At 37.5% G+C, this 24,195-nt stretch overlaps 1 protein-coding gene across 3 annotated transcripts in view; it reads right to left on the bottom strand.

Moving 5' to 3' along the window:
* Positions 1-255: 255 nt before the first annotated feature.
* Positions 256-24,195, bottom strand: part of ZNF527 (zinc finger protein 527) — a 32,553-nt gene continuing 8,613 nt past the window's right edge. For 2 of the 3 annotated variants that reach the window (XM_043600637.1, XM_043600638.1), the window contains 2 exons: positions 22,543-22,638; positions 256-2,422 (listed from right to left, as the gene is read on the bottom strand). In XM_043600637.1, the coding sequence (XP_043456572.1) occupies positions 849-2,422; positions 22,543-22,638 (1,670 nt within the window). In that variant the 3' untranslated portion in view covers positions 256-848. Of the gene's footprint in view, positions 2,423-5,550; positions 5,664-22,542; positions 22,639-24,195 lie in introns of those variants that run through there. The other variant, XM_043600639.1, reaches the window with a different exon arrangement.

Genomic DNA, 24,195 nt, shown 5'->3' with positions numbered 1-24,195 from the left:
TTTTACTAAGTGAATTTTTAAAAAAATTATCCTTATTATGAAGCAGTCTAATAAATACTAACTTTTATCAACAATGTAAAAATTCTCTCAGCTTTGTGAAGGCTGTATATTGAACTTCCATAAACTTGTTTCAGCAAAAGGTTTCTCAGGATAATTACACCATATAAAATATTAAGGCTTTCTCACATGTAGCAAATACAGGGTGCATGAATCAGTACTATAATTCCAAGAGGCAAAAATCCAATTCAAATTAACTTAAGCAAAACAAGGAAATTTATTGTATCACAAAAATGAAAAAGTAAAAGATGGTATAGACTTCAGGCATGATTGAATTGAGAAGATAAAACAATGTCATCAGATTTCTGTCTCTCTGTGTTGGACTGATCCTGGGAAGGCTTTCCTCATGTAGTGGCAAAAAGGCTACTGGTGAGTTTTTAACCTTGAAAAAAAGTCCTTGCAGCTTGCAATTCCAGGAAAAACATTATCTTCTCTGACTATCCATAACAATACCCTGTTATAGGGTTCTAGTGGTCCAGACAAGGCCATCTGCCAATCCCTTATTAACTAGCTTGTGGCCAGCCCATGACCAATCCACTGCTTTCCCTGATTAATAGTTTCATCAGAATGATACGCAATGAGGGTGAGGTAAATTTCAAACGGGGCATAGAACAGATCCAAAAGTAACAGATGTCTACTATTCAGGCTATTTCAAATAAGGGATGCTCATAAACTGAAGGCTTTTTCCATATTTACTACATTCATAGAATCATTAACCAAAGAATTAATTGACTGATATTTATTTAATAAGGACTGAGTGGTGACTGTTTTCTTCCTTATACTTGTTATAATCAGAGAGTTTCTTTATTATGAATTTTCTGATGTCGTCTAAGGGCTGAGGCACAGCTAAAATTAGTCCCACATTCACTGCAGTTATAGGGTTTGTCTCCAGCATGAATTCTCTGGTGTAGCCTAAGGGACAAGATCTGATGGAAAGCCTTCCCACATTCATTACATTCATAGGGTTTCTCTCCAGTATGAATTCTCTGATGTTGATTAAGGTATGAGCCACAACTGAAGGCCTTCCCACATTTGTTACATTCATAGGGTTTCTCTCCTGCATGACTTCTCTTATGATGAATTAGAACTAAAGCATCACTGAAGGCTTTCCCACATTTACTGCATTCAAAAGGTCTCTCTCCAGTATGTATTCTATGATGTCGATTAAGTTGTGAGTCAGTCCTAAAAAACTTCCCACATTTGATGCATTCATAGGGCTTTTCACCTGTATGAATTCTCTGATGTTGATTAAGGTGTGAGCGATAGCCAAAAGTCTTCCCACATTCATTACATTTAAAGGGTTTCTCTCCTGTATGAATCCTTTGATGCAGAGTAAGGGCAATGCGTCTGCTGAAGGCTTTTCCACATTGATTACATTCATAGGGTTTCTCTCCAGTGTGAATTCTCTGATGTTGATTGAGGTGTGCGCTCTGTCTGAAGGCTTTGTTACATTCCTTACATTCATATGGTTTCTCCCCTGTGTGAATTCTCTGATGTTCAACAAGGAAGGCATAACGGCTAAAGGCCTTCCCACATTCATTGCATGCAAAGGGTTTCTCTCCGGTGTGGATTCTCTGATGTTGAGCAAGGTGTGCACTCTGTCTGAAAGCTTTGTTACATTCCTTACACTCATAGGGTTTCTCTCCAATATGAGTTCTTTGATGTTCACTGAGAAAGAAGTCATGGCTAAAGGCTTTTCCACAGTCATTGCATGCGTATGGTTTCTCTCCACTGTGAATTCTCTGAGGTTGAGTAAAGAATGAGTAACAGCTAAAGGCATCATCACATTCATTGAATCCATGTGGTAATTTTCCAAAATGAGTCGTCTGATGTTGAGTAAGTAATGAATGGAAACTTAAGAGATTTGAAAAATCATTACTTTCATAAGGTTTCTCCCCAGGAGGACTTCTTATATCTTTACTAAGGTATGTATTCTGGTTGAATTCTTCACATTCATTATCTATCAAAGATTCTTTCTCAGCAGGTAATCTTTTATGTTCAATTAGGATGGAATTTGGGGGAAACATTTTATCATAAATATCAAATTTATGCATTTGCTCTACTGTGGGAACTCTCTCTTGTGTCGAAAGTACTGACTTCAAGAGAACACTTCTCTCAGAATTGTTATATTTATTGTCTCTTTTCACAGCAGGGATTTCCCTAAGAGTTGTCACTTGCCTGAAATGCCTCTCCTGATTTTGTTGATGCCGCTCAAATTCACCCTCGTATTTCCAGGCTTCTCTGAAACTGGAATATTCAAGGTTATAACTTGTAAGTCTTTCCATTACCATGCCCTGGGATATTTCCTCTTCATCAATGTACCATTTTGGAGGTAATTCCTTGATTTCATACCAAGACTCCCAGTCTGAAAAATATCAAGAAAGCAAATGTGTCCTTTTTTTTCCTTTGCAAGGAGAAAACTGTTATAGAAGAAATAAGAATTTATTTGGGGGGATGGAGGGGAGAAAGCACATGGTTTTGACACCTTTCAAATATGGCCATGCAATATGAACAAAACACAAAGAAAGAAGAACGAAGAGAGCTGATAAAGGAAGATATATGTGTTGGTGATGGTGACGAGGTGATAGAGGAAACGTAGGGCACAAAGCACATTTATATACAGATAAAATGTAGGGTACTTAGATGCAGACAAAGGTAAAGGCTGAGAAAATGAGAAATTGAAAACAACTGATTAGATCATAATCAGTTTCCCTGCCTTGAAGTCTCAAGTCCTATTCACTATCTAGTCCTATTCATAAGACTAAAAGCTCCATGAGTCAGTGACTAATGTTTACTTCTTTTTCTTCTTACTGCTGCATTTAGTGCCTAGGACAATGGTAGCATTTTGTTGAATGAATGAATGCTAACAAAAAGCTCAACAACTTCTAAGATTTTATCAAGGACCAGAAAAAAATTATCATGGTTTTGGGTTTGTTTTTTTTTTTAGGTGTCTAGAATAAATCTGGAGGTCAGCTTTTCTCATCATTGAGAGAAAAATGCTACCTACAGAACAGACACTTGATATTTTCAGGAGAGGATGTTGGTTGAGACAAGATGGAAAGAAAACTGTTTTTAAAAGATGACCTCAACAAAAAAAGGAAAATGAGGGGAGCCTGGCTGGCTAAGTTGGTGGAGCATGGAGCATACTCTTGATCTTGAACTCTTGATCTTGGTGTTGTATGTCTGAGCCCTATGTTGGGTGTGGAGATTACTTAAAAATAAAATCTTAAAAAAAAAGGAGGGGTGCCTGGGTGACTTAGCATCTGACTTCGGCTCAGGTCATGATCTCACAGTTCTTGAGTTCAAACCCCGTGTCAGGGCTCTGTGCTGACAGCTCAGAGCCTGGAGCCTGCTTCATATTCTGTATCTCCCTCTCTCTCTGCCCCTCCCCTGCTTGTGCTCTGTCTGTCTCTCTCTCTCTATCAAAAATAAATAAACATTTAAAAAAAGGAAAATGAAAAAGTCCTTGTCTTTTTTTTTTTAAAGTTTATCCATTTTTGAGAGAGAGAGACAGAGCATGAGCAGGGGAGAGGCAGAGAGAGAGAGGGAGACACAGAATCCAAAGCAGGCTCCAGACTCTGAGCTGCCAGCACAGAGCCCGACTCAGGGCTCGAACTTATGAACCGTGAGATCATGGCCTGAGCTGAAGTTGGATGTTCAATCAACTGAGTCACCCAGGCGCCCTGAGAAAGTCCTTTTCATGTCACACACAATAATCAGCCAATATATTCAACTGTACAGAATCTACTACTATGTGCCCAGCATCCAGTAGAGAAAAAAAAGTCTGAGACACACACAGGTGCTTCTCCCTTTTTTAAACTCTAAGGAGGTGAAACTTGTGCATACAAAAATTCAACATGACACATAATGAAGGACTAGCTAATATGATACAGATTATTAGTAATATAAGTGTCAGAAAAGAGAGATCAAAACTCACTAGTTTAGTTAAGGAATAATTCCTGGAGAATCTGAGCTTTATTTTCAAGGCTATGATCAAGCTTCCAAAATGCAGTGATTATTTTATTAACAGTCACTTTCATGTTTTGATATTCACAGGGATTATTTTAGAACTGTACATGTTAGCATTTTTTTTTTTTTTTAGTTAATTATAGTCTTTTCCAGAACAGCATCCCATCTATTGAAAGAAAAGCTGCTTCCAGGCCAGGTCAGCACAAATTAAAAAGCAAAGAACACATTATGCATCTGTATCTTTCTTCTTTCCAATACAGCCTCCACTCAAGGAAAGCCCCATCCCTACCTATCCCTCCTATGCACAGCCACAGATTTTCTCATACTTGGGGCTCTATCTCAACCAAGGCCTGAGAGGAATTTGTTCACTTATCCTCTGTTAGGTCTACACTATTGTTCTTTTCTTTCTTTCTTTCTTCTTTCTTTTTTTTTTCTTTTTTTTGGCAGAAACTCATTCTGTTCCCTCACCAACTCTCCTAGAACCACCTTTCCTATATTCATCACCTAGGGTCACTACATTTCCTCTTACCAAGAATAAACCTTTTCTCTATTCCAGAAGCTTTATACAATACCTACTGTAATGCTGAGTAAAAGAAGACTGATGGGAGAAGATTACAAACATTTTCCAACATCAGATGCCTAGAGCTCCAACCAGATGCCTAGAGCTCCAAGCTTTTTTGTGGAAAAAAAAAAAAAAAGATATTCTGTACTTAGGCAAATGAATACTATAGGGGAAGGAACTCCATATAGGGCACTCCAGGGGAAAGTATAGAGTATAGCCTAGGGAAAGTATACAGCAAGAAGTAAGTACGAAGGAAGACATATTCATTATGCTTGGAGTAAAGAAATACTTAGAAATCAGTGGTATTAAGATACTATGGTGACATTCAGCAAAAGAGAGAAGACAACTCACTCATATCAGTGATTGAGGGGAAAAGGGAAGTTATGGATTCAGGTAAATTGGGAGAGAGCCAAATGGGCATCCATGTGTCACAATGGAAACAACATAGGGTTTGGGGTCATAGGCGAGTTTAATCCTACTTCTGCATCTAGCTAGCTAGTTATTCTACCTTTAACAAATTGATTAACCCACCTCTTAAGCCTCAGTTTCACAGCAGGCAAAATGAGGTGACCTTACTAGTATGGTATAAGAATAAAGGATAATAAATTTAGAAAATATCTAGGAGTATCTGGTTCATTATAGGTATTCAGTGACACTTATCGCACAATGAAACAAATTAATATGTATTCATTCAGTTATTCTTATACGTACACCACTATGTCTGAAAAGGGATTATGAAATAGACTGATGGTCAAGTGGCAAGACACAGAATGGGAGAAGTAAACCCTTTGGGGTTAAAATATATCCAGGCAATTAGAGATGTGTGATTTCCAACTAATTATAATCTATAAATGGATGAAATTAAAAATCAAAGTATGATCAACTTTGGAATCCAATTAGAACTGCACAAAAAGTATTAAGCATAGTTATTTATTGTTGGAAGAGGAAAAGTTCTTTCTTACTAGACTGTAGAGTCTCCCACATGCTGAACTGATGAGCAGTAGACAAACTGGTAGATATCCTGATGAAGTAAGTAATCTCCTGGCATGAAACCCAGAAGATTCTAGTAGGAAATCTGGGGAAAAAAGGACAGGACCTAAGGGGAAGTCTGAAGAAGGAGAAAGTTTACTGCTAAAGCCCAGAATTCATGTTCCAGTGAATAGCTTGACCAATGACCCATAGACTTAGAGATTGGATCTTCACCTTTAAAAAGCCATATAGAGGGGAACCTAGGTGGCTCAGTCAGTTGAGCATCTGACTCTTGATTTCAGCTCAGGTCATGATCCCAGGGTAATAAGACTGAGCTCCGCATCAGGCTCCACACTGAGCATGGAGCCTACCTGGGATTCTCTCTCTCTGTCCCTCTCTCCTAGTTGTGCTCTGTCTCTCTCCAAAAATAAAACCAAAAAGCAAAAACAAAACCTGTATGGAGCTATGCTGTCCAATATGGTAGCCACTAACCACATATGGCAATTCAACACATATTTAAATTCATTAAAATAAAAAAATTTTAATTCAGTTTTTCAGTAATGCCTCGTCATATTTCAAGTGCTCAACAGCCAAATATGGCTAGTGGCTACAATACTGGAAAGCACAAACACAGATCATAACCATCCTCACAGAATGTTCTACTAGACAGCACTGGATAGAGATCCAAAGTAACATGACAAAGATCTTATGTTTGAACGAGGAAAAGACAGAAAAATAGGGACAGGAGTAGGTTAAAGGGAGAGAGAAACAGAACAGAACTTTGGACAGAGAAAAAGGATAGCAGAACTATCTTATACATCTCAGTATGCTGACAAGTAAAAAATAAAGATACCTGGATTTAGCAAAATTAGAGGGGTAGAAGCCAGACTGCAAGTGGTAAGACAGTGCAAGAGAATTTGAAGTAAAGGAAATGAGATTACAATTGGTACAGAAGTGACTGGAAGAGAGAAGGGAATATGGTATATAGAAACACCAAAAAGGTCCCATAAAATGGTATGAAATTATTTCAAAGATTTTTTCAAAGAAGATTTAAGTAAATAAAAATGTAAGATATAACTGTACCAAAAGAAAAAAAATGGATACACATGCTTGTTTACCCCAACTTAATTTGTATCAGGTCAGTTTCAATCAGAATTTTATTTTTATAAAATCAAGGATTTTATTTCTGAACTTATGAAATTATTTTAAAGGATTCATGGCAAAAAATGAGCAATAATATAAAAAAAATTCTGAAGAAAAAAAGTTTCCGGACCAATAATATGACCTAAGCATTGCATTTTATACCTTCATTTCATTAAAATCCCTAGGAAAGGACTCAACCAGGGTGACTTGTAAAATTCTCTAATATTATAGGGAAATGTCAAGAGAAACACCTGAAGCATGCAAGCTTATGGGATGTAGATATCAGAGCAAAGAGCTCTGTAGTTCATCCCCTTCCCCACTTCTCTCTCACAACCATAAGTTTGTTCGCCATATTTATAAGTCTGATTCTGCTTTTTGTTTTAGTTTCTTTAGATTCCACTTCTGAGTAAAATCATATGGTATTTGTCTTTCTCAGTCTTTTTTTTTTTTTTTTAATTTTTTTTTCAACGTTTATTTATTTTGGGGACAGAGAGAGACAGAGCATGAACGGGGGAGGGGCAGAGAGAGAGGGAGACACAGAATCGGAAACAGGCTCCAGGCTCTGAGCCATCAGCCCAGAGCCCGACGCGGGGCTCGAACTCCCGGACCGCGAGATCGTGACCTGGCTGAAGTCGGACGCTTAACTGACTGCGCCACCCAGGCGCCCCTGTCTTTCTCAGTCTTATTTCACTTAGCCTAATGCCCCGTAGAGGTCCATCAGTGTTGTCACAAATGGCAAGATTGTGTCTTTTTATGGTTTCGTAATATTCCATTGTGCATATATACACCGTATCTTACTTCTCCATTTGTCTATTGATGGACACTTAGGTTACTTCTATATCTTGACTATTACAAATGATGCTGCAATAAATATATGGGTGCATGTATCTTTTTGAATTAGTGTTTTCATTTTCTTCAGGTAAATACTCACTGGTGGAATTATTGTAACATATGGTATTTCTACTTTTAATTTGGGGCGGGGGGGCTTGTATACTGTTTTCCACAGTGGCTGTACCAGTTTACATTCCCACTGGCAGTACACTAGGGTTGCTTTTTCTCCACATCCTCATCAATACAATGTTTTAAGTTAAAAAAGTTTTTTTAAGCAAGTTGAAAATAGATGCATATAAAAATTGTGTGTGTGTGTGTGTGTGTGTGTGTGTGTGTGTATCTGTGCAAGAGACACTGTAGAAAAATACAGATCCAACCATGAATAGGAGTGGTCTTTGGATGGTATCTTGAGAGAGTATACTTTCTACTTTATACATTTGTTAATTGCTTGAATATTTTCTAATAAATATTATTTCTATTTAAAAGAAAAAAGGAGGGGCGCCTGGGTGGCTCAATCAGTTAAGCATCCAATTTCAGCTCAGGTCATGATCTTACGGTCTTTGGGTTTGAGCCCTGCATCAGGCTCTGTGCTGACAGCTCTAAGCCTGGAACCTACTTCAGCTTCTGTGTCTCCTTCTCCCTCTGCCACTCCCCCACTCACATTCTGTCTCTGTCTCTCTCTCAAAACTAAACATTAAAAAAATTCTTTTTAATAAAAGAAAAAAGGAAAAGGGTGCCTGGTTGGCTCAGTCAGTAGAGCATGTGACTCTTCATCTTGGGATTGTAAATTCAAACCCCACATGGGGTGTAGAGATTACTTAAAAAAAAAAAAAAAGGAAAATGTTAGCTGGTCCTTAGCTGCACCTCTCATACATATTCAGATAGATATGGAATCCTTCCATGTGTTTTTTCCATAAGATTCCCTTCAACTAAGTGTGTTCAGGATGATGGAGTTTACTCAAATAAAAAAATATATTTTTTAAAAAAATTAAAATACTGTTGGGGTGGATGGGTGGCTCAGTTGGTTGGGTGTCCAACTTCAGCTAAGGTCATGATCTCACGGTTTGTGAGTTTGAGCCCTGCATTGGGCTCTGTGCTGACAGCTCCAAGCCTGGAGCCTGCTAAGGATTCTGTGTCTTCCCCTGTCTCTGCCCCTTCCCTGCTCATGCTCTCTCTGTCTCAAAAATAAACATCTTCTTATTGTTACTTTATTTTTTAAATTTACATCCAGATTAGTTAGCATATAGTGCAACAATGATTTCAGGAGTAGATTCCTTAATGCCCCTTACCTATTTAACCCATCCCCCCTCCCATAATCCCTCCAGCAACCCTCTGTTTGTTCTCTATATTTAGGAATCTCTTATGTTTTGTCTCCATCCCTGTTTTTATATTATTTTTGCTTCCCTTCCCTTATGTTCATCTGTTCTATGTCTTAAAGTCCTCATATGAGTGAAGTCACATGATATTTGTCTTTCTCTAATTTCGCTTAGCATAATACCCTCTAGTTCCATCCATGTAGTTGCAATAAATAAACATTTTTCAAAAAAAATTTTAATGAGTGTTGAAAGAGATTACAAAAAAATGTTTTTGAGTATAGCTGACACATAATGTTACATAGTTTCAGGTACATAACCACATCTAGTTAAAACTCACTACATTCTTGCTTCTGATTCTGTGTCTCCCTCTCTCTCTGCCCCTTCCCCATTCATGCTCTGTGTCTCTCTGTCTCAAAAATAAATAAACGTTTAAAAAAAAAAAAGGGGGCGCCTGGGTGGCTCAGTCGGTTGAGCGTCCGACTTCGGCTCAGGTCACGATCTCACAGTCCGTGAGTTCGAGCCCCGCGTCGGGCTCTGGGCTGATGGCTCAGAGCCTGGAGCCTGCTTCCGATTCTGTGTCTCCCTCTCTCTCTGCCCCTTCCCCATTCATGCTCTGTCTCTCTCTGTCTCAAAAATAAATAAACGTTTAAAAAAGAAAAAAAAAACTCACTACATTCTGGCCAAGGACCAAACACTGCCCACTGCAGGCAAGGAGAGCCTCTGCAGATGACTGGCCTGAAAGAGCAGCCAAAAAACATAACACAGGGCACATAGTACACACCAGAGACATTCCTTGAAGCACCATGCCCTGGACACTAGATGAGCTCTTCTTCATAAAGCCATTACTCTCAGGAGCAGGAAACATAACAGGCTTTTCTAACATACAGAAGAAGTCAGAGACAGAATGTCAAGGTGTAGGAATTCATCCCAAAAGAAAGAACAAGGTCAGAGCCAGAGATCTAATGGAAACAGACATAAGTAATATGCCTGATGGAAAATTTAAAGAAACAATCATAAGAATACTTACTGGGCTTGAGAAAAAAAATGGAAGACTTCAGGGAGGCCCTTACCACAGAGATAAAAGAGTTAAAAAACAATCAGTGGGAAATGAAAAATACAATAACTGAGATTCAAACAGAATGGATGTAATGACCACAAGGATGGAAAAAGCATAGGAACAAATAAGTGATATTAAAGATAGAATAATGGAAAATAATGAAGCTGAACAAAAGAGAGAAAGAATTATGGATCAAAGAATAGACTTTGAAAACTCAGTGACTCCATCAAAAGTAGTAACATTCATATTACAGGAGCCACAGAAGAATAACAAATGTTGTTAAAATGTCTATTATTACCCAAAGCAATCTACACATTTAATGCAATCCATATCAAAACACCAACAGCATTTTTCACAGAGCTAGAAAAAACAATCCTAAAATTTGTATGGAACCACAAAAGACCCCGAATAGCCAAAGTAATCTTGAAAAAGAAAAGCAAAGCTAGAGGCATCACAATTCCAGACTTCAAGTTATATTATAAAGCTGTAATCATCAAGACAGTATGGTTACTGGCACAAAAACAGATACATAGATCAATGAAACAGAATAGAAAACCCAGAAATGAACTCACAAGTATATGGTCAATTCATCTTCAACAAAGCAGGAAAGAATATTAATGGAAAAAGACAGTCTCTTCAACAAATGGTGTTGGGGAAACTGGACAGCAACATGCAAAAGAATGAAACTGGACTAGTTTCTCTACCATACACAAAAATAAATTCAATATTTGTTAAATGTGAAACCTGAAACCATCAAAATCCTAGAGGAGAATATAGGCAGTAACCTCTTAGACATCGACCATAGCCACTTCTTACTAGATATGTCTCCTGAGGCAAGGAAAACAAAAGCAAAAATAAACTATTGGGCTTAATCAAAATAAAAAACTTCTGCACAGAGAAGGAAACAATCAACAAAACTAACTAAAAGGCAACCTACAAAATGGGAGAAGATATTTGCAAATGATGTATCTAATAAAGGGTTAGTATCCAAAATATATAAAGAACTTATCAAACTCAACACCCAGAAATCAAATAATCCAGTGAAGAGATGGGCAGAAGACATAAATAGACATTTTCCCAAAGAAGACATACAGATGGCCAACTAACACATGAAAAGATGCTTATCATCACTCATCATCAAGGAAATACAAATCAAAACTCCAATATCACCTCACACTAGTCAGAATGGCTAAAATGAACAACTCAGGAAACAAGTATTAACAAAGATGGGGAGAAAGGGGAATGCTCTTACACTATTGGTGGTAATATAAACTGTTGCAGCCATTATGGAAAACAGTATGAAGGTTTCTCAAAAAGTTAAAAATAGAACTACCCTACAAATCAGCAACTGCACTACTAGGAATTTACCCAAAGGATACAAAAATACTGATGTGAAGGGATACATGCACCCTGATGTTTACGGCAGAGGTACCAACAATAGCCAAATTATGAAAACATCCCAAATGTCCATTGACTGATGAATGGATAAAGATGTGGTACATATATACAATGGATTATTACTCAGCCATAAAAAATGAATGAAATGTTCCCATTTGCAATGCTGTGGATGGAGCTGTAGAGTATTATGCTAAGCAAAATAAGTCAGTCAGAGAGAGACACAGACCATATGATTTCACTCATGTGGAATTTAAGAAACAAAAACAAATGAATATAGCAGGGGCAAAAAAGAGAGAAGCAAACTAAGAAACAGACTCTTAACTACAGAGAACAAACTGATGGTTACTGGAGGGAGGTGGGCAGAGGGATGGATTAAATAGGTGATAGGTATTAAGGAGGGTACTTGTAATGAGCACTGGGTTTGTATGTATGTGATTAATCACTAAATTCTACACTTGACACTAATATTACACTGTTTGTTAACTAACTGGAATTTAAATAAAAATTTGGAGAAAAATAATTTTTAAATACAATGTTAATTAGTTTCAGGTATACAACACAGTGATCCAAATTCTGTATACCTTATGCTATGCTCCCCACAAGTGTACTTACTATCTGTCACCATACAATGCTATTATAATATCAACGACTGGATTCCCTATGCTGTGTGTTTTATTCCCTCCCATGACTTGCTCATTCCATAACTGGAAGCCTGTATCTCCCACTCCCCTTCACCCATTTTGCCCATCCTTCCACTTCCTTCCCTCTGGCAAATGTCAGTTTGTTCTCCATTCTACTTGAGTTCTCTGATTCTACTTTGAGTTTGTTTCATTTGTTTTGTTTCTTTTAGATTCCAGATATGAGTGAAAACATACGGACCTAAAGGGAATTATGCTAAGTGAAATAACTCAGACTGAGAAAGACTAAGAAAGTTGTTTTTTAATGAAAACTAAGTTGAAAGTTTTTAGAAAAATAGGCTAAAAGTGTGTCACTTAAAAACTTGCTTTTGTATTCCATGTGGAAAAGAATTGTGAAAGCCTATTAAAAACGTTAAAATCTCTACAAAGATTCTTTATTCACACTGGTTTGAAATGTTATGCTTTGCTTAAAAAAAAATGAGCAATAGATATTGTAGATAGTGCATCATGAGTGTGGCTTATATAAGGAGGACAGTATTAAACTCCAACAGATCATATTCAAATAAAGGCTTTATAACTTTATCAGAAAATTAATGAATATTTATATATGTTATACAGTTAAAATAAAATGTCTCACGTGTGTATTTTTCATGATTCCTCATAACCAACTTTTTAAAAAAGTAATTACTTACAAATCAAATAAACAGCAGTCTGTTTTGCACAATTTTATATTTCTATAGATTTATAAAAGAATTAAATAACACTATATAGATACATATTTTAACTATTAATATCCATTGTCAAACTGCCCTCCAAAATAATTCTTATCAATTTGCATTACTACCAGAACATAAAGTACATGTCATCAAACTCATCTATCCTAACATCATTCTAAAATCTTTGCCCCTGTAAGGAAAGAGTACCTCATTATTTTATAATTTCCAAATTTCTGATTATAGAAAAGAGGATTTTTATATATTGATATAAAATACATGTACTGACTATGTATTTTGTGGTTTCATCTTTGGTGAATTCTTTATTCATATCCTTCACACATATTTTAATTGCACTAGCATTTTCTTTTAAGTGGTTTAAAGAAGTCATTTATACATTTATGGCATTAAGGCTTTATAGTATTTTTTTCCCTCAAATTGCCATTTTTTATTGTCACATCATTTTTTATTGTCACATGTCATCTTCATTTATAGTGCTTTCGATAAAAATTTTGAAAACATGTTATGAAGTCAAATCTCCCAGTTTTCCATTATAGAGTCTTGCCTTGATGTCATTTTAAGAAAGACTTTCCAAAATCCAGTATTATAAAAATACCATCCTTAACTTTAAAAAAAATCTCTCCATGCTGCTGATTTGAAAAGCTACCTTTATCAAATACTAAGTTCTCATGTGTACATGGGTATATTTCTGTACTTTCTCTGTTGTTCCACTGATCTATTTCACTGCCTTGGTATCAGACTATTCTCCCCCATAGATAACAGGCAAAACTTTAAATATTAAAAATTGAATCAACCACTATATTGAATGAATAATACACAGAAGCAAGTATGCAATCCAGAAATATAAAAATAGTTCAGCAAGAGGAAATCTTTACTATATAAATTCTTTTTTTTAATGTTTATTTATTTATTTTGAGAGAGAGACAGAGAGACAGAGAGAGAGCATGAGTGGGGGAGACAGAGAATCTTAAGCAGGATCCATGCTCAGCATGGAGCCCAACGCAGGGCTTAATCTCATGCTCATGAGATCATGACCTCAGCCAAAATCAAGAGTTGGACGCTTAACCAAATGAGCCACCCAAGTGCCCCTATTATAAATTCTTATAGAATTTTTCTTCTATAACTTTTATAGAAGAAAAAATAGTAAAAGAGAAAAAAATAATTGCCTTGAAAGATGCTGAAAATATATAAAATTCAAAAGCCTCTCATGCTTAAAATATATACATCCGTACATACAATACATAGTGCTAGGGATAGAAAAAAATAGGCACATTTAGTTTGAAACCCCTAAAAATGTCCCATCATATCAGAAAGAAAAAAATTATAGCAATTGTTCATTACAAATATGGAAACTGTGGTTGATAAAGTAGAATTAAAATAAGAAAAGGGAAAAGGGAACATATACACTGGAAAGGTATTATTACATCCAGCAAATAGTTTGCCTTTTCCTCTTAAGTCCATAGAAACATCTCCCAGACTCCCTTGCAACCGAGTGACTGAATTCTGGCTAATCAGAAGTGATAGATGCCACAAATGGTACTTCCAGACCAGTCCATCAAAAACATCCTGAGAGATCCTTCATCCATTTGTGTGTGTGTGCGTGTGTTTCTATCTCCCCCTTTCTTTCTCAGTGGCTGGCTTCAGAGGATTGCGCAGAGGACTTCCAGGCAATGGTGAGTCCTAAGAGATGACACAGCCAACAGATGAAATAGAGCTGTATAGCTGAATGACAGCATGCAGCAGAGGCCCAGGATAACCTCACACTGGACTGTAACATGTGCAAGAAACAATCCCTATTGTTTTTATTCACTGAGGCTTTGTTAAAATAATTAGATTTATGTTGACTAATACACTCAGAGAATTGTTGAAAACCTACTACAAAAAAGAGTATATTGAACTGGCTAGATAGATGATACAATAATGCAAATTAATACTTTTTCTATATACCAACAATAACCAAACATCTAAAGGTATATAATGCTACATAGTAAGGAAAATAGTATAGCATTGGCTTAGGAATAAGTAAATAGATCAATGTAACAAAAAAAACAGAGGACAGAAACAAGATTCATACAAACATAAGGACTTAGCATATTTCAGAGGTGACATTATAATTAATAGAGAAGAAATGGACAAATAAACAGTACTGGGAAAACTCCATGTGGAAAAAAAGGCCTAATACATCATATTTTAAAATTAAAGCTCAGATGGATTATAGGAGAAGACTGTAAAAGTATGGAAAGAGCCCAAATGTCCAATGATGGATGAATGGATAAAGAAGATGTGGTATATATATACAATGGAGTATTACTCGGCAATCAAAAAGAATGAAATCTTTCAACTATGTGGGACTAGAGGGTATTATGCTAAGTGAAATTGGTCAGAGAAAGACAAAAATCATATGACTTCACTCATAGGAGGACTTTAAGAGACAAAACAGATGAAAATAAGGGAAAGGAAACAGAAATAATATAAAAACAGGGAGGGGGACAAAACAGAAGAGACTCATAAATATGGAGAACAAACTGAGGGTTGCTGGAGGGGTTGTGGGAGGGGGGATGGGCTAAATGGGTAAGGGGCACTAAGGAATCTACTCCTGAAATCATTGTTGCAGTATATGCTAACTGATTTGGATGTAAATTTTAAAAAATAAAAAAGAAAATTAAAAAAAATTAAAAAAAAAAAAAACCACACACAAAAAAACCTCTGGGTGAGTCAGGGCACCTGGGTGACTCAGTAGGTTAAGGGTCCAATCCTCTGTCTCCCTTTCTCTCTGCCTCTCCCCATTTCGTGCTGTCTCTCTCTCTCAAAAATAAATAAACATTAAAAAAAAAAAAAACTGGGTGAGAGAAGGCACCACAATGGTAAAAGGCAAGGGAGAGTCTGGAAAAGACGACAAAAACACGTATCATAGAAAAATGATTAATACTCAGAATATGTTAAAAAAAAGTTCTAGGGGTGGGTGGCTCAGTCAGTTGACTGAGGTCATTTTGACTCGGGTCATGATCCCAGGATTGCAGGATCGAGCCCCAGGTCAGGCTCCACATTCAGCATGGAGCCAGCTTAAATTCTCTCTCTCTCCCTTTCCCCACCCCACTCCACTCACATGCGCTTTCTCTCTCTCTAAAATAAAAAAAAAAATTTTTTTTTAACAAAAAGAAATTCTAAAAGTCAGTAAGAAAAAGCCAAATAACCTTACCTCAAAGAATGGGTTAAAAATATGAGAAGGTAATTCACAGAACAGAAATTCTGAATGGACAGTGCATTTCCGGGAAAATGCTCAGTCTTACTAAGCAAATTAAAACAACTTCAAGAGCATTTCTCTTTCATCATACTGGTAAAAATTTATCAAGGGCAATTATCACAAACTTAAGTTGGAGAATATCAAGGGAATAAGGAAACTAGAACTCTCAGATATTGTTAGTAGAGGTATAAATAATACCATCATGTTCAAGAGCAGTTTGAGTATCAAGTAAAACAAAGTGTGCACTCCTATGCTCCAGCAATTTTACTACTATGTACAAACCCTTGACAAACTCTTACGTGCATGTGCATAGAAACATACCCTGCTACTATGTGAGTTAGCAAAAAATAGAAACAACCTAAATGGCCATCTATAGGGAAAGAGTTACATAAAATGTGGCAAATTCAAAACATGCAATAGTATACAACAGTTTAAAAAATGGAAATATATTACACATAGATTTACCAAGGATAAATCTCAGAAAAATGTTGAGTAATACAAGCAAGTTGTAGAAGAAAATGTAAAGAATACTACCTATGAAAATAAAAAACACTTTTGGAGTGCCTGGGTAGCTCAGTCAGTTAAGCAACTGACTCTTGGTTTCGACTCATGTCATGATCTCACAGTTGTGGGATTGAGCCCCACGTCAGTGCAGAGCCTGCTTGGGATTCTCTCTCGCCCTCTCTCTCTGCTTCTACCTGGCTTGTGTGTGCATGCACACATTTTTTCTCTCTCAAAATAAATAAACATTAAAGAAAATAACGTTTTTCAACAAATGCATAGATATTTACAAAATATGTTTACGAAATGAATTAGAAGGACATATGCTGAACTCATGACGTTGCTTCTCAGAGCAAGAAGCAGATGAGGAAAAATGAACTGAGAATGAGAAACAAAGAGAACTTGTACTTAAGACAGTTTATCTCTTCATCAAAAAATGAAAATATGTCAAAACATTAACAATGATCAATTCCAGGTGGTAGCCATTTATTGTATTAGTCACTGTACTTTCCTGTATTCTTCACTTTGTCTATAAAAAGAAATAAAAATATGTCCTGAAATAAAAACTCGATTCTACATCCTGAAAGACAACACACATTTCAGGAAAAAGTGATCCAAAATGGTCAGACTGAGACGTATCTAATTAAATAACTTCAAAATTAAAGAACCATCGGGGTGCCTGGGTGGCTCAGTCGGTTAGGCGTCCGACTTCGGCTCAGGTCATGATCTCATGATTTGTGAGTTCAAAACCCGCGTTGGGCTCTGTGCTGACAGCTCAGAGCCTGGAGCCTGCTTTGGATTCTGTGTGTGTGTCTCTCTCTCTGCCCCTCCCCCGCTCATGCTCTGTCTCTCTCTATCTTTCAATAATGAATAAACGACAAAAAAAAAATTTTTTTTAATTAAAGAACCATCTAGGAGACCAGAACAAAATATAAAGCTAATTATATACTTAAAGGGAAAATATCAAGTTGGCGTCAGACTTCTTCATAAACAATATTCAACATTAATACTATGCTATAATAAATTTAAGGAAAGAATGGCCAATTATGAACAAGATAGAACTTGGGGGAGGGGACATTATTTTCATGAGCTCTTTTTGAGGAAACTGCTAGAGGACAATCTAGAGAAATTTCCAGAGAAATTTTAGCAAAAGGATCTAGTGAAAAACACTGAATATATTTAGCCATAAAAGACAAAATGAAAGGCTGGAATAAATGTGACAGAACAGCATGTAAATATAATATGCTGTGACAATATAAAAAACATACAACTAACAATTTGGGAAGAGAAGGTGTGACATAAACCTACTTATTGACTCATCTGTAATAGATTAAAAAATCAAGGGCTAGTTTATTTATTTATTTTTTTTTTTTCAACGTTTATTTATTTTTGGGACAGAGAGAGACAGAGCATGAACGGGGGAGGGGCAGAGAGAGAGGGAGACACAGAATCAGAAACAGGCTCCAGGCTCTGAGCCATCAGCCCAGAGCCCGACGCGGGGCTCGAACTCACGGACCGCGAGATCGTGACCTGGCTGAAGTCGGACGCTTAACCGACTGCGCCACCCAGGCGCCCCAAGGGCTAGTTTATTTAAAGCCAACTTATTAAGTAATAGAAAGAATAAATATTGTATATAGAAACAGCACAATAACACTAGAACAAAAGGGGATGCCTGAGTGGCTCAGTCAGTTAAACGTCCAACTCTTGATTTTGGCTCAGGTCATGATCTCAGGGTCAAGAGATGAAGCCCCATTGAGACAGGCTCTGCACTGGGCATGGGGCCTGCTTAGGATTCTCTAACTCTGCCCTTCTCCTGCTGTCTCTCTTCCCCCACCAAAAAAAAAAAAAAAAAAAAAAATTCAAAGACAACACTAGAACAACACAACAAAAAATCTTCCTCATTATTATAAAAGCTATAGTATTAGATGACCAAATTAAAGCCTAGGAAAACAGACAAGTAAAGTCTTTTTTAAAAACTGTAAATACCAGAAAACATCACATAAAACAATATACAGAGTTAAGCCCAAACATATCAAAAATGTACCTGGATTTTCACCTATTAAATTGAAATGATACTTAGATTGGTTCACAAAGCAAGACTCAATTCTATACTGTATGTAAATGCCACATGTAAAATAAAGTGTTTTTTTTTTTTAATGTTTATTTATTTTCCAGAGAGAAAGAGAAACAGAGTGTGAGCAGGGGAGGGGCAGAGAGAGAAAGACACAGAATTCAAAGCAGGTTCCAGGCTCTGTCAGCACAGAGCCCGACACAGGGCTCGAACTCACGAACTACAAGATCATGACCTGAACTGAAGTCAGATGCTTAACTGACTGAACCACCCAGGTGCCCCTAAAATAAAGTGATTTTTAAAAATTAAAAATAAAAGTCTGAGTAAAGGTCCTTAAAAAAAGCATAAAAAGGCAAGAAACAAATTCTTCCCTAAGGCATTCACAAAAAAGGCAGGCTGCTGACATCTTTTTTTTTTTTTTTTTTTGGCTGACATCTTGATTTTAGTCCTGTAAGACCCACTTTCTACTTCTAACCTCTAGAGCTATAAGATAATAAATTCCTGTTGTTTTCAGCCACTAAATTTGTGGTACTTTGTTATAGCAGCAATACAAAATTAATACAGAAGTAGCCTGGCACAACCTTTCTGGAGGGGAATGTGGCAACTCCTAACAAAACTACATATGCACTTACTCAGGAATCCCATTTCCAATAATCTCTCCTGAAAACATAGCCTTGACATTATGAAAATACGTATGAACATGGTTATTTACTGAAGCACTGGTTATAACTGCAAAATAGTGCAAACAGCTAAAAGTCCACACATCAGAAAGTAGTTAAATAAATTACCATAACACCCACATAATGAAGTATTTTGCAGCTGTTAAAAAAATGAGGAAGATCTCCATGAATAATATGGAGTGATTGCCTGTGTATATAGTTAAGTGAGAAAAGTAAAATGCAAAGTGTATCTACAGTATGCTACCCTTCATGTAACGTACAAAGACTTACAAGAAACTACACATATGTTGGCTCATTTGTACAAATGAAACATAAAAAAGGACAAACCTGAAAATACAGAGATTGGTATCTACAAGAAGCAGATAAGAAAGAGATAGGAAGAAGTTAAGGAGATAAAAATAGGATAGTGGGGATGAGGAGAGAGTAACACATTTCTGAGGATGTATTTTTGTATAGCTCTGATTCTTAAAAGCATAATAATGTTTCAGATACCAAAAAAATAAGTAATTAAAATCAACCAGGATGTGGTAAGAACCCAAACAGAATACAAACAGTAACAAATGAACCTAAAAGAACTAACCTAACTTTTTTTTTAAATGTTTATTTATTTCTGAGACAGAGAGAGACAGAGCATGAGTGGGGGAGGGGCAGAGAGAGAGGGAGACACAGAATCCGAAGCAGGCTCCAGGCTCTGAGCTGTCAGCACAGAGCCCAACGCAGGGCTCGAACTCACAAACCATGAGACCATGACCTCAGCCGAAGTTGGTCGCTCAACAGACTGAGTCACCCAGGCGCCCCTAACCTAAGTAACTTTGAAAAATAGTATTTTGGCTGAATACTATAAGACTAAAGACAAAAGGAACCATATATGAATAATGTAATCTAGTTAGTAAATTTGTTTCCAACAGAGGAGTATCTTGGAAATTCTGAAATTTTGTGTATGCTAAAATTGAGTAAATAAGTAAATACATTGTTTCTTATTGTTAGAACAACAAATTACAGATAAGGAAGAAGGCTACAATAAGCCCTATGGAGTAAAACTAGAATCAAGATATCAAAATAAACTGGTAATTTTAATATATATAAAAAAGACTGAGACAGAAATAAATATAGAAGTGTCTGTGTACCTGTGTGTGTTGGTATATATACATATATATGCCAGCTCAATCTGCTGTGAGGGTCTAGGAGCAAAGACATCCCAGTAGCAATGAGCACTCATAGCACCTACACCTTGGTTTCTAAACATCACTTCCCAATAAAAGGAACCAGAGCTCCTAGGAGCAGGACCTGATTCAAGGCTGGGGCAAGGAAAACAAGATGAACCGGGAACACCCAGAGCTGGGGAAGAAGGAAGTGCTCGAAAATGGATAGGAGCATGTTAAAAGGTCAAAGAAACCAACTGGAATGAAATCCCAATGGTCAAAGCTAGGGCAATTTGAGCAACAAAATAATGATGTATTGGATTTATCTCCCCCAGAAAAAATAAAAATCCATGATTCCATAAAGAAATAATTGAATAAATAAACAAATGGGAGAAAAGAAACAGTTTTTCTCTCTAAGACAATCCTAATTAATATATGTAAAGGAGGAAAATGGAAAAATCAACATTAGGTCAATATCACAGTAATAACTATTGCAGACAAGATCCAATGGGGCAATGAACGCTAAAATTAGTGGGCAAAAATTTCAAAGAAACTGAATAGCCTCAAAGTATCTCCCCTAAGATACTTATTAATTACAAATAGAAAAATAGTAACTTTACATTGGAGAAACCAGACAGACACTACCTTACCAAGTGATCAAAGACATATCAATATTATGAATCCAGTATGTTGCACTGAGTGGAACTTAACATTATTTCTGTTGCACTTTTTCCAAAAATGCGTTACCTCAATCTAATCACGAGAAAACATCAGATAAACCGAAACTGAGCACAAGGAGATGTAATGAGCAATTTGTCCAGACTGAAGTATATCTGAAGAGTCTGGGAGAGATTTCTCCAAGATGATAAAATCAATAGATTACCTAATGTGTCTGACTGTCTTAAGAGATTTAGATAGTTGATGGAGAGTTGGGAATTGAGTGAGGAATAGGTATACAGAAAATCAAGAGGAAAAAAAAAAAACAAATAGACAACCCCACCCCCACCCCAGAAATTATTAACTCCAGGAAAAATAAAAAGTTGTATGGAGGGGCACCTGGGTGGCTCAGTTGGTTAAGCATCTGACTTCGGCTCAGGTCATGATCTCACAGTTCTGAGATCGAGCCCTACATCAGGCTCTGTGCTGACAGCTCATAGCCTGGAGCCTGTTTCGGATTCTCTGTCTCCCTCTCTCTCTGCCCCTTCCCCACTCATGCTGTGTCTCTTTCTCTCTCTCTCTCTCAAAAATAAATAAACATTAAAAAAAAAGTTGTGTAGGAAAAGTAATCTTGGTATATACACAGAATGGCTATGACTAGCACTTAATAGCCACAATAATATAGGGGCGCCTGGGTGGCTCAGTCGGTTAAGCGTCCGACTTCAGCTCAGGTCACGATCTCACGGTCCGTGAGTTCGAGCCCCGCGTCAGGCTCTGGGCTGATGGCTCAGAGCCTGGAGCCTGCTTCCGATTCTGTGTGTCCCTCTCTCTCTGCCCCTCCCCCGTTCATGCTCTGTCTCTCTCTGTCTCAAAAATAAATAAACGTTAAAAAAAAAAATAGCCACAATAATATAAACCCTGAACAGTGATTCAATCAAAATTATGATACTGAGGAGATGGGAAGTGTGTGTGTGTGTGTGTGTGTGTGTGTGTGTGTGTGTATCTGTGTGAGCACATACATGTATTTGATTTAGGATAAGAAAGTATTAAATTCTTATTTTCAAAAACAAAATTCTTATTTTCTTAGAAGATATTGGTTGAGGACTAAACCTGAAAAAGTAATTAAGAAATAGCAACATATACGTATTTGTTAAAGAAATGAAGAAAACATCAAAAAAGTTGCAAAAGTAAAGAAAGTTGGTCCATTTAAGGAGAGGGAAACTAGGGAGGTGAACAAAAGACTGCCTTTTTAAAGGGAATATGCCTTTTAAACCTACTTGACTCGTTAAGAAATGTGCATGTATAACTTTTATAATAACTTGGATAAAAATAAAAACTCTAAAATGAAATCTGGAAATGTACACATTTCCGATCCTAAAAGGAAAAGAGCTGGCAAGGACTGAGATTTGGGTTATTTCTAGACGAATCATAGAGCATATACTTTGATAGAAATAGAGAGAAACCCAGCCCCACCAAGCCCAGGGTAGCCTCCTCAAGTGCAGGGAAGCATTCTCATGACCAGTTGGGCTGGCACCTTACAACAACACTCCTTGTCCAGTTCCCTGTCACTCACCAGCATATTGACCATCTGACATCTCTTTCTCCACCATCCAAGGTTCCTTCCCTTGCTCCAATAAGGAGATCATGTTGGGCTTAGAAATGGAGAGTCCTGTTTACAGGAGAAGAAAAATGAGAGCAAGAAAGAGACAAACAGAGACAATCAACTTGCTTTAGCCTTTCTAGGACTCAAACGCAATCTTTTGGTCATTAAGCAAGAAAGGCAATTAGAGGAAGGGCCAGAGAAGGGAATGATGTTGGTATGAAGGATGAAGATGAAACTCTTTCCGTAGCAGTGGTTCTCAAAGTGCTAGAGCAGAAGCACCACCACCTAGGAACTTACTAGAAATGCAAATTCTCAGGGCGCCTGAGTGGCTCAGTCAGTTAAGAGTCCTACTCTCGGGGGGCGCCTGGGTGGCGCAGTCGGTTAGGCGTCCGACTTCAGCCAGGTCACGATCTCGCGGTCCGTGAGTTCGAGCCCCGCGTCAGGCTCTGTCTGGGCTGATGGCTCCGAGCCTGGAGCCTGTTTCCGATTCTGTGTCTCCCTCTCTCTCTGCCCCTCCCCCGTTCATGCTCTGTCTCTCTCTGTCCCAAAAATAAATAAAAACATTGAAAAACAATTAAAAAAAAAAAAAAGAGTCCTACTCTCGGGGCGCCTGGGTGGCGCAGTCGGTTAAGCGTCCGACTTCAGCCAGGTCATGATCTCACAGTCCGTGAGTTCGAGCCCCGCGTCGGGCTCTGGGCTGATGGCTCAGAGCCTGGAGCCTGTTTCCGATTCTGTGTCTCCCTCTCTCTCTGCCCCTCCCCTGTTCATGCTCTGTCTCTCTCTGTCCCCCAAAAAAAAAAAAAAAAAAAACGTTGAAAAAAAAGAGTCCTACTCTCGATTTCAGCTCGGGTCATGATCTTATGGTTTGTGAGTTCAAGCCCCAAGCTGGGCTTCACCCTGACAGATAGAAGCCTGCTTAGGAGTCTCTCTCTCTCTGCCCCTTTCCTGCTTGCTCAGCACACATGTGTTCTCTCTCTCTCTCAAAATAAATAAATAAACATTAAAAAAAAAAAAAGCAAATTCTCAGGCCTCAACCCAGACCTACTGAATCAGAAACCACAGTGGTTCTCAAACTTTAATGGGCATCAGAATCATTAGGAGGGCTCATTAAAACCCAAATTACTTGGGGCGCCTGGGTGGCTCAGTTGGCTAAGCGTCCGACTTCAGCTCAGGTCACGATCTCACAGTTCATGGGTTCGAGCCCCGTGTCAGGCTCTGTGCGGACAGCTCAGAGCCTGGAGCCTGTTTCAGATTCTGTGGCTCCCTCTCTCTTTGACCCTCCCCCGTTCATGCTCTATCTCTTTCTGTCTCAAAAATAAATAAACGTTAAAAAAAAAAAAAAACCCAAATTACTAGGCCTATTCCCAGAGTTTCTGATTTTGTAGGTCTATAGTGGGATCCTATAATTTTCAATTTAACAAATTCCTACGCCATACTGATGCTGCTATTCCAAACCATCCTTCTCCAACAATGGGAACTATTCATTTCTAACTCTTTGAAACTACTTCAAATTATTTCCTGGGAACAGGAAGAAGAAATTCAGCTAAGCACTCAAGATGACCTAAATATTCCTAATGGAGGAAGCAAAAACACCCGAGGGAAGATTCTGAATTATGGGGGAGA

This window comes from Prionailurus bengalensis, chromosome E2 (genome assembly GCF_016509475.1).
Source record: "Prionailurus bengalensis isolate Pbe53 chromosome E2, Fcat_Pben_1.1_paternal_pri, whole genome shotgun sequence".
In the NCBI taxonomy this organism is placed as follows: domain Eukaryota; kingdom Metazoa; phylum Chordata; class Mammalia; order Carnivora; family Felidae; genus Prionailurus; species Prionailurus bengalensis.
The sequence above is the reverse complement of the archived record's forward strand: the minus strand, read 5'-3'. Positions and strand labels throughout refer to the sequence as shown.